Genomic DNA, 13,219 nt, shown 5'->3' on the forward strand with positions numbered 1-13,219 from the left:
CTCTGCGTCCTCTTTCTTTTTATTTTTATTAACCACTCTCGGCTACTTTTATGTGGGAGGCTTGAAAGAGACGAGAAGGTGGGCTGGAGAGAGAGAGAAAGGGGAAGGGAGGCTGACCTATCATCACTTTCTGGAGGCCTGTAGGTGATGCCTGAGAGGGAGGAGACACTAGATGGAGTCGAGTCATCTGTGCTGTGGAGGGAACACTCGCCTCCTGACATTTGGCGGGCGCTGATTGCCTCTCTGATTAATTAGGCGACCTGTGATGCTGTAAAATTGTAGCGAGGAGAATCCCTGCTGTGCTGTGAACTCCCGCTGCCGCCACAATCATCTCTCTTATCCCGTGCCAGGTTCACCATGACAGCGGATAGAGACGCCTGTGGGACACGATGACAGCTGACAAGGAGAAGAGAAGGTAATGCCGCAGGTTGAGACACTCTAGTTAAGGTCTTTGCAACACTTTATGTTGAATTGTTTCTGTGGTTGTGGCCACACTGGGCATCTAGACAACTTGAATTTTGACCACAATGCATCGCTGTCTGTCCTCGTCAGGAACCTAAACCTCTCAATCTGTGAAAAAAAAAGTTAGTGAGCGCTCTCTGCCCCAGAGGTGTGATGAAATTTTGCATCTTTGCATGCATCACTCCATTCACACATCTTTATGATTTATGCTGCTCTTTTAACTGTTATATGGTGCAAGTATGTGTTAGTATTTCTGCACCACATTTATGGAATTATGCACAAACTTTCTCAATTTCAACATGTATGATGGTCATGATATGAAACTTAAACTGTGCACAATTGTCTGTATACATTATAGTCGCCTGCTGATTGGTTTAACTCTGTACACTGCCTTGCATTTCAATTCAATTCGAGCTTTTATTCAACCCTAGAAAATCATTGAGGGTTTCCGTCTTTTGCAATAATGTCAAGATGCAGAAAGTAACGATTAAAACAACCAAAAAAAACACTTTGCTGAAGTGACGTGGTTTGAGACCATCGCCTTCATTTGTCCGTACAGTGTGTTGTCAGTGATTCCACATGTTTGGAGCACAAAAACTAAAGGCGGATTTTCCAAGTTCAGAGTAAACGCGAGGGACTTGGAGCATGAGGCAGTCAGTAGATCGAGTTTCGTAGGTTCCAGTGTTCCAGTTCAGCATGTATGATATGTAGGGCATTTATAGATAAAAAGATACAAGTGTTTATCACGCCTCTCTTTAGAGAAGACCCACCAGCTTTGTTATACAGAATACAATTATGCGTGTATTCACTCCCTTGAACTTTTTACACATTTCGTCATGTTCATCTGCAAATAACAAATTGGGTCGTGTGTGATGGAGCAACACAAACAACATAAATGTAGTCTCTCATTTTTACACACACTTACACCTACAAATAAACTACAGAAATTTGTCTGAAGAATGTTTCAAGGACACAAAAGCATAAATGTCATCACAAATCAACATCTGATTATTAAATTCAAGCTGTCCGTAACGGGAAGATGCAAAAACAACACCGAGAAAGGGGACAGTCATTACGTAAATGCCGTCAGAATGAATCCAATTGATGTTAGTACTTCGCCATTTCTCCATATGAATAACCAAAACCAGTTTGTGCAACCAGTTTCTGAAGCAGGCCCATCAATAGAGCTGTTAGAACGTGTGAAGGGAGAATGAGGAGTCCTCCGGGGTCCAAAAAGAGCCAGGTCTCTGTCAGGAGAGTCCTTTGATAAACCCCAGAAACGAAAGACAAAAATTCTTAACCAGAACTGACAAATTCTTTTTTTTAATAATTACAATTATAAAAGTGCTTTGCTGTGAAAGCCCTGACTAAGATCAAGGTAAAACAGCCCAACGGAAATATCAGAATTAAGTTTATTGTAGGTTTACACATACGGGAATTTGACTTGGTGTTTAGGTGCAGAACAATTAATGCAGAAGTAGAATAAAATAAGTACAACGCTACTTAACAGTAGTGCTCCTCCTGTCATGGAAAAATACGATAAAAATAGACAATAAGATATAAAGAAATATGTACGTTAAAGAGCTGTACAGATGTGCAGGTTTGTGCAAGTTGATGGTAGTGCAAATATTTAACAGTAAAACTAAAGGTTATAGCCATGCATCAATATTAAGAACAAGTAAAAACTATTAGAGGTTAAATAAAATCCAATCAAAAGTAACCGTAAGCATGCGTGTGAAAGTACGACAAAAACTCAAACTGGAGATTTCCTAACTCGTCTGCGTCATCTTACTCTTACATGCTTCCCTACATGTTGAGAAACCCTCTGTCACCTCGAGTCACAAAGTCACCCAGCGGTCAAACTAAAACCTGACTGTTCCTGCAGAGCTCCTGCACTTCTAGACAACTTGGGGAAGTTTGAGTTCGGAAGTTTGCGGTCATGATGAAGGTTTATATGAATCATGAAGGATCTGTGGTAACGCTTTGTATTAAGCTCCTTGTAGTAAGCATTCGTTAATAGATAATAAGACCCTCATAAGTCCTTATAAGATGATTATTAAGTTTAAATATATGTTAGTAAGACTATGTAAGTGTTAATAATTGTATCATGATCATGTTTTATTGTTAGATTATAAGACATTTATAAGCACTTATAAGAAACTTACACAAGTTATAGACAGCTTAAGAGCGTTAATAAGTTTCTTATAATTGTTTATAACAGCATTACAAACTCATTCATCGAGTCTTACTCACCAATTATGCCATCCTTAAACCTTTACTAAGCTTAACAGTTGCTTTATTAAGATTAATGCATACTTTATTGTGCAGTAATAAGCAATTAACTATGCGCTTATTAACAGTTAATTATGCTTTTCTGCAGCTACTGGATCTAAAGCAAGAACAGTGCCTTATTTAGATGAATAAACCCTTTATTAACACTTCTCTAATCTTATTAACATACATTTAATGTTAATAGGTATCTTATAAGGGTCTTATTACCAAATAACTAACGCTTATTACAAGGAGTGTGCAAATAGTTGACAGATTTAGTGAAACTCACTGAAGCACAAAAGTTCCTCAGAAAGTCCTTGTGTGTCTGCACTTTGATATTCTGCACCACTGCAATTCTATTACATCAATGACCTGGGTAAGTGTTCCTGACCTCTGACCTCTGCAGGGCGATCAGCCGCGAGGCAGCCAGGAGGAGACGACGGGTGGAGTCTGACGTGTTTGGAGATTTGTGCCGCCTCCTGCCGCTCCAACCCTCCATCAGAGCTCACCTGGACAAACCGTCCGTCATCCGCCTCACGCTCAGCTACATCCGCATGCACGCACTGCTCAAAGGTACCGACTGTCACCACATAAGCACACACACACACACACACACACACACACATTAAAGAGGCAAACATCTAACTCCATCAAGTTGAGTTTCAAAATCAAACAAGAACACACTCTAGTCTTATTCATGTATCTATGCAGATGACATTTATTAATTGCAGCGTTTAAATATTTTACACATATTGTTGCATCTTCTATCAATATTAACATCAGTCTTTTGAATATGAAATCTAAGTGCAGCGGTTAGTGCTTTCGCCTCACAGCTAAAATGTTCATGGTTCGAATCCCGTCATGGTTGGACGTAGTGGGCCTTTCTGTTTTGAAGTGTGCATGTTCTCCCCGTGCATGCGTGGGTTCCCTCTGTGTACGGCTTCCTCCCACAGTCCAGAGACATGCTCGTTAGGTTCATTGGTGACAGGTGGGAGTGTGAAATGTCTGTCTCTATGTGTCTATAAATTCTAATAATCCTATTTGAGTAAAAGACCACATTTATCCCCAAATTATAAAACAAAAAAATATATAATTCTATAACTTTAAAAAAACAGATCTGGGGAGGCGGTGTAGCTCAGCAGTCGTAGGTCCAATGTACAGAGTGTTCGTCTCCCGCCCTCAGCCCTTTGCTGCATATCATCCCAACTCTCTCTTCCCTGTTTCCTACACTATCCACTGTCCTCTCTCTTAATTAAGGCATAGAAAGGCCAAATAAACCCCAGATCTAATTTATATTGTGATTTGAAATTAAGAAATGTAGGGTGCTGGTTAAGCTCAGCGGCAAAATCATGCCTCCCATGTACACGCCCATGGCCCATGGCCCATGACCCTTGGCCATTTGCTTCATGTCATCCCACTCTCTCTCTTCTCTTGCAACCCTATCCTATAAAGACACAATCTTAAAAGAAAGAAAGAAAGGTATCATCCCGTAACAGAATAACTTCCTCTTTAAGAGGGATTCAACTGTTAAACTGCCTGCCTGCTCAATCAATAACTTATCAATATATTATAAATTCAAATTAGGTGTGCAGAATAACTGGGAACTCTTATGCAAGTTAAATCACAGAAGAATTTTTTTAATAAACACACCTTAAAAGAAAATAATAGGACTGTTTTCAAAATACTGCAAATTCCAGATGAGCTTTTGAATGTAAAAGTGCAAACAGAGTAATCCCACGTAAATTCAATGTTACAAAGTCTACAAAGTAAAATTGAAATCCACTCTCTCTCTCGCAGAAAAGAAAACATGTTTCTAGAGCGTATAGCAGCAGTTTGTTGTGGTCGGCAGGTGGTCGCGTTTGAGACAAGTGTTAGACAGAGGAAGTCTTTTATAACATGAGTCGTATCACCTGAAACACACACACAACGACACGCAGTTTGTACTAGAGTTCGTCATTGAGAATACACCGTATCATTTATCATAGTTCCCATGAATACTGAACAGAAGAGAGTGGTTTCATATTTTACTTGAACTATTTTGTAGCATTTTTTACATAGAAGCTAACAGTAGCACAATCGATATTCTCACTTCCTGTTTTGCTCTGTGTCAGGGAACACTGGGATTAAAGCAGAGGGAAGTCCCGCAGTAAGATGTGGACAACTGAACGGCAGAGAGGAGCGGCCGGAGTGTGATGGCGCACGTAACAAAGAGGAGGAGGAGGAGGAGAAAGTGATGGAGGAGGATGTCAAGTTGTTTGAGGAGACAAACATGTACCTGAGGACCCTGGAGGGGTTTCTGATGGTTCTGTCCACGGACGGAGACATGATCTTCCTGTCCGACAACGTCAGCAAGTACATGGGGTTGACACAGGTACAAACACACACACACAAACACACATTTTTACATAATAATGTACATAAGGGATTCAGGCTTTGAAGGTGAATATGCTCTTTATATTCTCTGACAGACTGAGCTGATGGGACACAATATTTTCGAGTTTACTCACCCTTGTGACCACGAAGAAATCAGAAGCAATCTACGTCTAACAACAGGTGTGTGTGTGTGTGTGTGCATGCTTGTGTGTGTGTTACACCTTTCTACGTGTTGTCTGGGTTGTATGTCCTGTGGTCGTCTGTTTTTTTTCTTCGAGAAATCATGCAGGTTTGAACAGGTTTATTTGTGTACTTTGCTAAATTGCTTGTTTTTTAGAGGAGGTTTGGTGCGGTGGAAAGAGGGACTTTGTCATGAGGATAAAAAGCGCACTGACACACAGAGGAAGAAGCACCAACCTCAAGTCAGCCACCTGGAAGGTTTGTGAGAATAACACCTCCTTAACAGAAATTCACACTGTTTTTTTTTCACCCCTCTTCTCAACATCCGGACGCGGGAAAAACGTTCTCGATGATTTCAAGCTGCTAACTTTCATTCCCCCTCTCTCTGCTGTTTCAGGTCCTCCACTGTCAGGGCCGAGCGAAGGTGTGCATCGCTACGTCCTCTGTTTCCTGCCTCCTGCTGACTTGCCAGTCTCTGCCGCTCTCACACACACTCCTCAGCACACACACCTTCAGCAGCCAACACAGCATGGACATGCGGTTCACGTACTGTGACCAGAGGTGATTTAGACGAGCACACACTTAACAGCACACGCACATAGAAGTGAGCTGGACGTTATTTAAACTGTCTGCCTTTGTGCAGATACAAACCATCCTGTGAGTTCACTTTATCGGCTTAAATATCTTTTAAAAAAGAGCTTCAGGGTGTCGGTTTAGCTCAGCGGCTAATCAGGCAGCCCATGTACAGAGGCTACGGTCCTCAATGTGGCGACCCCGTGTTCAACTCCCACCCTCGGCCCTTACTGTGTGTCATCCCCACTCTCACTTCCCCTGTTTCCGACACTACCCACTGTCCTCCTACTTAAAGGAGCAATTCCCCCCTGGAAAAAGCCACTGTCAAAGCTGGTGTTCTCTGTAATCGATAAAAGCAATAGTTTCGTGGTTTCGCCCATTCTGCATTCCTACAACACCCAGCGTGCATTGCGCCCTCTCTCTGAAAGGAACGGCCCAGCGAGAGACGCTGGAGTGAAATACTACCGTTTTCCAGTCAAGGACGTTGATCGCTGCAGGCAACGGCTCAGAGCGGCACAGAATCCGAAATATGGCGAGAATATACCGGCGGGTCGTCTAAAAAATCTTCGGGTCTACATTTCGATTTTGAACGCGACATGACATCGGAGGCAGGCGTCCTAGATTGAGGAAGTGGAGTCCAGCAAGCTCCCTGGTCCCTCGTCACAACGTGCAGCCTCGGCAGGCTTCGGAGAGCTGGCCAATCAGAAGGGGCGGGGTTTCTTAAAGGGACAGAGCCTGCCGAGTCGTTTCAGGCGGAGGCTGTATGAGGGCCTGCACAGAGTAAATTAACTGTAACTGTAAATTATGCTAAGCTGCTCCACAGGTATCACCGAGTGAAATATGGAGCTTGACATTAGCATAATACCCCCCCCTTTAAACATCATAAAGCTATAACTAGCTCGTACAGAATATATGATACTGTGAGAGGGTGAAATTTAACAACCTTGAAGCTACTTGAATGGAAAGAAAAAGAGAAAAGTGGGTTTTAATGGGTTAATTTAGCGTGATAATGATGAAAACATTATGACTATAACTTCTGCTTGGTTCCTGTTTTATCTTCCCTTTTTTTTAATCTGAGACCTACAACTGCATAATATTAGCTGACCATGTTTGTGGCTGCTGCTCAATCAGTAAGAACTGCTATGTTTTTTGGAAAGAGCTTACACTGATGATCGCTTGCACATCACAACCATATTTTTTTAATTTAAAAGTGCTTAGTTGACGTTTCAAGATTTGTTCATCAGCAGTATTTAATTCTTCCTGCTTTGTGTGTCTGCAGAGTGACGCTGCTGTTGGGTTACAGTCCCGAGGAGCTGCTGGGTCGCTCCATCTATGATCTCACACTGGACGCAAGCTGTCTGACCAAAAATCATATGAACTGTAGGTACTGACACGCACACACACACACACATACATTACACACCTGTGAATATCTAACTTCACCTGCACGCTCTCTGCAGTGTGTTTAAAGACTCAGTCGGTCAGCGGTCAGTACAGGATGCTGGTGAGACGTGGAGGTTACGTCTGGGTGGAGACTCACAGCGCCGTCATCCCCAGCAGCAGACCCTCCAAGTCCCGGCCCGGCGCCCACCACCCGCTCTGCATCCTCTGTGTTACATATGTCCTCAGGTGTGTGTACTTTGATTCATATCTATACGCAGAGAATCGAAACAACCTGGATAAAGTTAAATCCATCACAGTGAACATTTTGTTCGCTTCTTTTGTTGATGCAAGTGCGGCTCTTGTGATGGCTGATTGGTCGGTAAGTTCACCTCTCAATCTCAGCCACTGTGCGGCAGATTAAGCTGAAATTTTTTGCACAAACATTCACGTTCACCAGAGGATGAATCACACTGACTTTGATGATGCTCCTGCCTTTTTTCTCTTGTGCCACCATGAGGTTCACATTTGTGCTTTTCTGTAAAAACCTCCGGATTGACTGACATCGAATTAAAGTAATAAACTCGAAGATTTTCATTAAATAAATGTCTGTTAAGTCACGATCTATGGCCGAACGAGGTAACACAATGGTAATTGAGCCGGTGGCCCACCAATGAAAGCCTTTGCATTTGCAGTATTACAGACTGGGTGTCGACTTTCACGGAAAAAATCACAAGCGGCGCCCAGTTAGTGACGCGTTTTCCATCACCCAGCAGTGGTTGGTCTGCCAGGGAGGGTAGGCGGAGCTAAGCGGCTGCTTTTCCGCTCTCTGCAAGTGTTGCGAGTAAACAGTAATCTACTATGGCTGAACAAACAAAGAAAAGATCGATGACTACAGATACAACTTCAACAATAAGTGAAAATCCAAAGAAAAAGAAACAAACTCGACGCTCAGATGAAGGCAAACAGTCTGAAAAGGAAAGCGACCGTCAGCGAGGAAAATCAAGAGTTACAACCGGAGCCAACCGTGGACGTCACGCATGCAGCATTGTCTGGATATCTGGGAAGTGTAATCCTGCAATTAATGTTATCGCCACACGTGCCGCCAAAGAGAACGAAACTGAGATCTTCGAGATTATAACTTTAATGTCCCTCCTCAAGAAGTAATATAATCAGCCTAATGATGTCCTTATAGCCGCGTCATTCGGTCAAGATTTGTCCAATATTTAGTTTTATGACCCCTGACCTGGACGTTAGCCTCGGCTGTACTTGTTGATATTAAAGTGTGAAAGTTAGAGGACTAAAAAATGCAAACAGCTAGTTTGAACCTTTAAATCAAGTCTCAGAAACTGAGACTTTACAGTGAACCCATAGAGGACAGCTGTCCTAGCTTGTTTATTATAGTTCAGAGTACTATTACTTCTAAATGGATTATAAACATATATAATTTAAATGCTGTATGCGTGTGTGTCTCACAGTGGAGTGGAGGAGCCGTCCCTGCAGCTCTCTTTGGACCAGACCGTCTCTGGATATTTGAGCTGAAAGCGGAGTCTGAAGACCGGCCTGCATCAAGCGACAATCGTCTGCACCTCCTTCTTTTCACTTTTATTAAACATTCAACTTTCTTATTCAAAAACTGTCTGTGTGTTTGCTTCAACAGCCGGTGTTTCTGAGTTTATAAATATCTGCAACCACCAGACACTTAAACCAAATGACCAAATATTGATCATTTTAAGCCGGTTCGGGCAGATAACTTATCATGAAAGCTGAATTTGAAGCTTCTTACTTCACGTACTTTGTTGTACTGTTTTGCATGAGCGTTGCAGATGCCTCCCTGGAAGAAAAGTGGAAGCTGTAGGTGTAGACTGTGGTCAGCAGACGGTTGACGGGGCGTAGTGAGAGTCGAAATTTGTTGTTGACGAAAGCAGCAGTTTGACTTCTTTGTGACCTCTGTGGGCCTGATTTTACTTCCTGTGGGGTTTCCTTCAGAGCCACCTGACACATGTGCTGACATCTGACAGTCAAGTATAGACATATTGTACACCACACACACACACACACACACACACACTGAGTGTGTATATAGAGAGAGATGCATTGTGCTGATGAGGAGATGTGAGCAGACGCAAGTCAAAGCCGCAGCTTCCTGAATAGAGACACTCTATAGGAAAGTTCTCGTGGGAACTTATTCAACTTTTTACCTCTTGGCCTCTTGATTCACACTCACACACACGCGCGCACTCACACACACGCGCGCACACAAACGGACGATTTCATATTAGTTTCACTTCAACTGGCTTAATAAGGAAGTACAATGAAATGTGAATAAAATATATAATCAGCAATCAGAAGCTCTACACTCTAAATGAGATCAAATACTTCTAATACATTTATGATATATTAATGATACATAGATTACACTTTAGATTTTTTTATTTAATTTACAACATTTTAAGCACATTTTTAAAGCAGCGATGACGTCCTTATTTTTATGTATTTTCTCACTAACATCACCTACAGGTGTGAAAACCATATACTGTATGAATAATGGACGTAGTCTCAGTGACGTCACCCATTGGTTTCTGAAGGAGCGTTTTGAAGCTCGAATTGCGCCACAGCCGGCTAATCCAGAGGCGGAGCGTGAACGAGCTGAAGACTATGGCTGAGGACTAGGGGCGGCCCGCATGAATGAAAACACTTTAATCAAAAGAATTACTTTACAAGAAAGCCATAAAAAAAATTTTAAAAGTAAAGTCATTTTTCTCCATTAGGATTTTTATTGTTTCCTTGACATCAGTATATTTGGTAACTCACATTTATGGGAATGAGAAAGGCAGATGAAAATGATAATTAAGCTACCTTTATAAAAAACAATGTGTAAATAATATTGAATGAGTTTTGATCATTTAAAAATATTCACATGTGATGCGCTGGTTGAGCTCAGTTGTTAAAGCACACGCTCCATGCACAGAGGCTCAGCACTCGACTCAGACGCCTCGGGTTCAACTCCGACCCTCGGCCCTTCGCCGCGTGTCGCCCCCACTCTCTCTTCCCTTATTTCCAACTCTGTCCAACGTCCCATACGGTAAAGGCAAAAGGCCAAAAAAGACAAACATACTTACTTTTCTGTTTAAGGCTTTGAAGGTGGCGTGCCAGCACTTAATCCATTAAAAAAGAGCAGTCATTGAAATTAGCACCAGGGCCACTAGAGGGGGCTGTGAGGTGCCACACATTTGGACAAACTGCTGTCGGTAAATTTATCATGTTTTTGTGGGGATTTATTTTTGTCTCTGTGGTGCTCCCTAAGCAGACATGCATCCATGCATTTTATGTACTCTGCGTTCCTGTGATAATGAGTGATTTCCAGTTGTTTTCTCGAGATCTCGACTTATTTATCTCGAGATAACAACGCTGGTTTTCACCTAAAAAACAGGGGTGGGCAGTAACAAAGTAAATTTACTGGAGTACTGTACATTTTTTGAGAATCTGTTCTTTACTTGAGTATTATATTTTAGGGAAACTATCGTACTTTTGACTCCACTACATTTCTATGAACGCTCCGTTACTTTTGCTCTGAAGTCAGCTGATGAATTTTCTTTTCTTTTCTAAAATCCGAAAGACAATAAACTGTACTCGTGTCGTTCTGCGTGTGGTATGTCTAAGTGGTGTTGCCGTACCTGTACCTCGCGGGGTTCCATGGTTGGTCAATCAGATCAGGCCGTTCATTTAGTGGTGGTAGTCATGGCTACGGCTGACATTTGGTCATCAGGTATTTTTGGTTGCTCCTGTTATTGTTCCGATTATTTTAGAGATGCAAATCAGGAAATCTCACGTGAGTCTAAAAATGTAAATGTTTTCTCAATAAACACAACGTAGCAGAATGTACACACATGTATTCTTGACTGCACTCATTGTGAAAATACAACATTTTGAGATTTTTAGTAGTTTGATACTGAAGTATTTTTAAAAGCAGGTACTCCAGCACTTAATAATTGGACTGAGCAACGTTCACTTGTATTGGAGTAATATTTGACCTGGAGTATCTTTGACTCAAGTAATGAAGCTGTGTACTTTGTCCACCACTGGTAAAAACGGGTTATTTCACTTCATAACTCCAAAAAGCTGCAAAAGCACAAAACAAACATAGAAACAGGCTTAACGTACCTCATTAGCGTGGGCACTGGCAGCATGGCATGTCCTGCTCTGTAATGTCACAGTGAGCAGCCTGTTTTGTTCTCTAGATCGCCGGAAAATTATCCCGTTATCACGAGAAAACCAGCTTCGTTACCCCGAGATAAATAAACAACCACATATTACTCACGGGAAAACAGTAAATAAAATGTAGAGATGCATGTCCGCTTCCGTAGGCCAGGTATGCGTGCACATACAGGGAATTTGACTTGTACATACATAAGACAAGGACAACAAGCTTAACAAGGAAACCGTAAACATTAAACCATTAAACTGTGTAAGCCTACAGATAAAAAAAATATGATTGAAAGGAGGCAGACGCGTTTTAACAGTATTTACATGATAAACAGTGAGCACAGATTTATATTAGATGAAGTGGTGCTTTCAGAAGGTCTAGTGAAACTGGGAAAACACAATTTATTTGCACTGTTCTCTGTTTAAATTGTGGGATTTGGTTCTTTCAGTATGACAGAACTCGACGTGACTTCTGTGACTTGTAATCACTACACATACTGTTTGGCTCAGTTTGGTAAAAGAGCTGTGGTAGTGTTTTTATTCTCTTGGTCACACAGCAACATGACGTGAGGGACTCTTGCTCCATCTAGTGTTTAACTGCGGTCAGTGAAACATACAGTAACATGCAGTGTTGTGTCCTACGAGGCGGCCATATTCCTTCATTAGACTTGGTGTGGGACAGAGTTTCACATTGTACGACCTTCCAAATACATTTCTGTACATTGGCCCAGCAGAACAATAAGATGATATCTTTGTTATTATTTAATAAACAATGTAAATAAACATTAACAATGTGCTTTACCAGATGTCCACTTGTCGACTTGTAAACACTAGGATCAAATGGCAGCTCTTCCTGAGTCATGTGAGTATAATTATAAATCTCAATGAAAGAATCAGCACATTTGGTACGTATATGCAAAACGACATATAGTTTATGATGTAAAAGCACCTTAACCCTTTACAAGATTTAAATAATCTTTTACCAGCTGTTCTTCATCTCAGAGGAATGTGAGGTTTGAACTAAGCAGCCAGAAATAGTCCATGTCTACATCCTGCTGACAGGAAAGTATGGCTCTTTGTTAAACTGGACACCTTAGTGGTAAAATAAGCATTTAAAACATAATACACCAAATGAAATGTGGTAAATCCTGGAATTATAGGGAGCAGTTTTAGTAGGCAACACCTGTCAGCAGAGTGCAGGACAAAGTGGAGGGTACTGAATCCAGAATCTCCCACTCCTGTGATAGAAATCTGTAAGAGGAAATTACAAAATAAGAGCCTTCCCAGCTAGCAGGCAACGTCCCCATAACGTTGGCTAACATTAAAGTTCTAATTACGTTAAAAACGTTTTAATCTAATATTCAAAGAACGTTTTAAGGATGTTTATCATTTCAAATAAAGTTCTTGTAACGTTAAAACTTAAACTAAGACAAAATGTTTTAACAGCAACATTCTGAAGATGTTTTCAGGAGGCCTGGGACGTCAGAACGCCTTTTATAAAACATTCGCTCAATGTTACATAAAAACAAAGGTAGAACATGCTGACTGCAACATTCTGAGGATCTTTTCAGGATGTTAGTACGGCCTGAAATATCAGAACGTGATTATAAAACGTTCCTGAAATGTGATTTGAACGTTCTCACTGCAACTCTCTCCTGCTTTTTAAAGGAACATTCTGGGAACCAAATAAAAACTCCCCGCTCAAAACATTACCAGAACATGGCACGTAATATTCTCAGAACAGTAAGACTAAAGGAGCCCTCTCATATGGCTA

At 41.5% G+C, this 13,219-nt stretch overlaps 1 protein-coding gene across 2 annotated transcripts; it reads left to right on the plus strand.

Moving 5' to 3' along the window:
- Nucleotides 1–61: 61 nt before the first annotated feature.
- epas1a (endothelial PAS domain protein 1a) lies at nucleotides 62–8,807 on the plus strand. Of its 2 annotated transcripts, XM_069664604.1 has the most exons (9): nucleotides 62–415; nucleotides 3,140–3,306; nucleotides 4,845–5,104; nucleotides 5,202–5,286; nucleotides 5,444–5,544; nucleotides 5,684–5,847; nucleotides 7,139–7,239; nucleotides 7,320–7,488; nucleotides 8,718–8,807. In XM_069664604.1, the coding sequence occupies exons 1-9, from the start codon at nucleotides 390–392 to the stop codon at nucleotides 8,779–8,781; spliced, it is 1,137 nt and encodes a 378-aa protein (XP_069520705.1). In that variant the 5' UTR covers nucleotides 62–389; the 3' UTR covers nucleotides 8,782–8,807. The 2 variants fall into 2 exon arrangements, with proteins under 2 accessions (XP_069520705.1, XP_069520704.1); XM_069664603.1 differs by lacking the exon at nucleotides 8,718–8,807 and having other exon boundaries at nucleotides 7,320–7,975.
- Nucleotides 8,808–13,219: the final 4,412 nt, after the last annotated feature.

Source organism: Semicossyphus pulcher, unplaced genomic scaffold (assembly GCF_022749685.1).
Source record: "Semicossyphus pulcher isolate SPU_LCO1_2020_fin unplaced genomic scaffold, fSemPul1.0.p SCAF_16, whole genome shotgun sequence".
Taxonomy (NCBI): Eukaryota; Metazoa; Chordata; class Actinopteri; order Labriformes; family Labridae; genus Semicossyphus; species Semicossyphus pulcher.

Excerpts from the sequence above, each read along its gene's own strand:
- epas1a (XM_069664603.1), top strand. The coding sequence starts at position 390 with ATGACAGCTGACAAGGAGAAGAGAAG. Across the intron at positions 3,307-4,844 it reads CATGCACGCACTGCTCAAAG|GGAACACTGGGATTAAAGCA; the intron begins GTACCGACTGTC and ends GCTCTGTGTCAG. Across the intron at positions 5,545-5,683 it reads TCAAGTCAGCCACCTGGAAG|GTCCTCCACTGTCAGGGCCG; the intron begins GTTTGTGAGAAT and ends CTGCTGTTTCAG.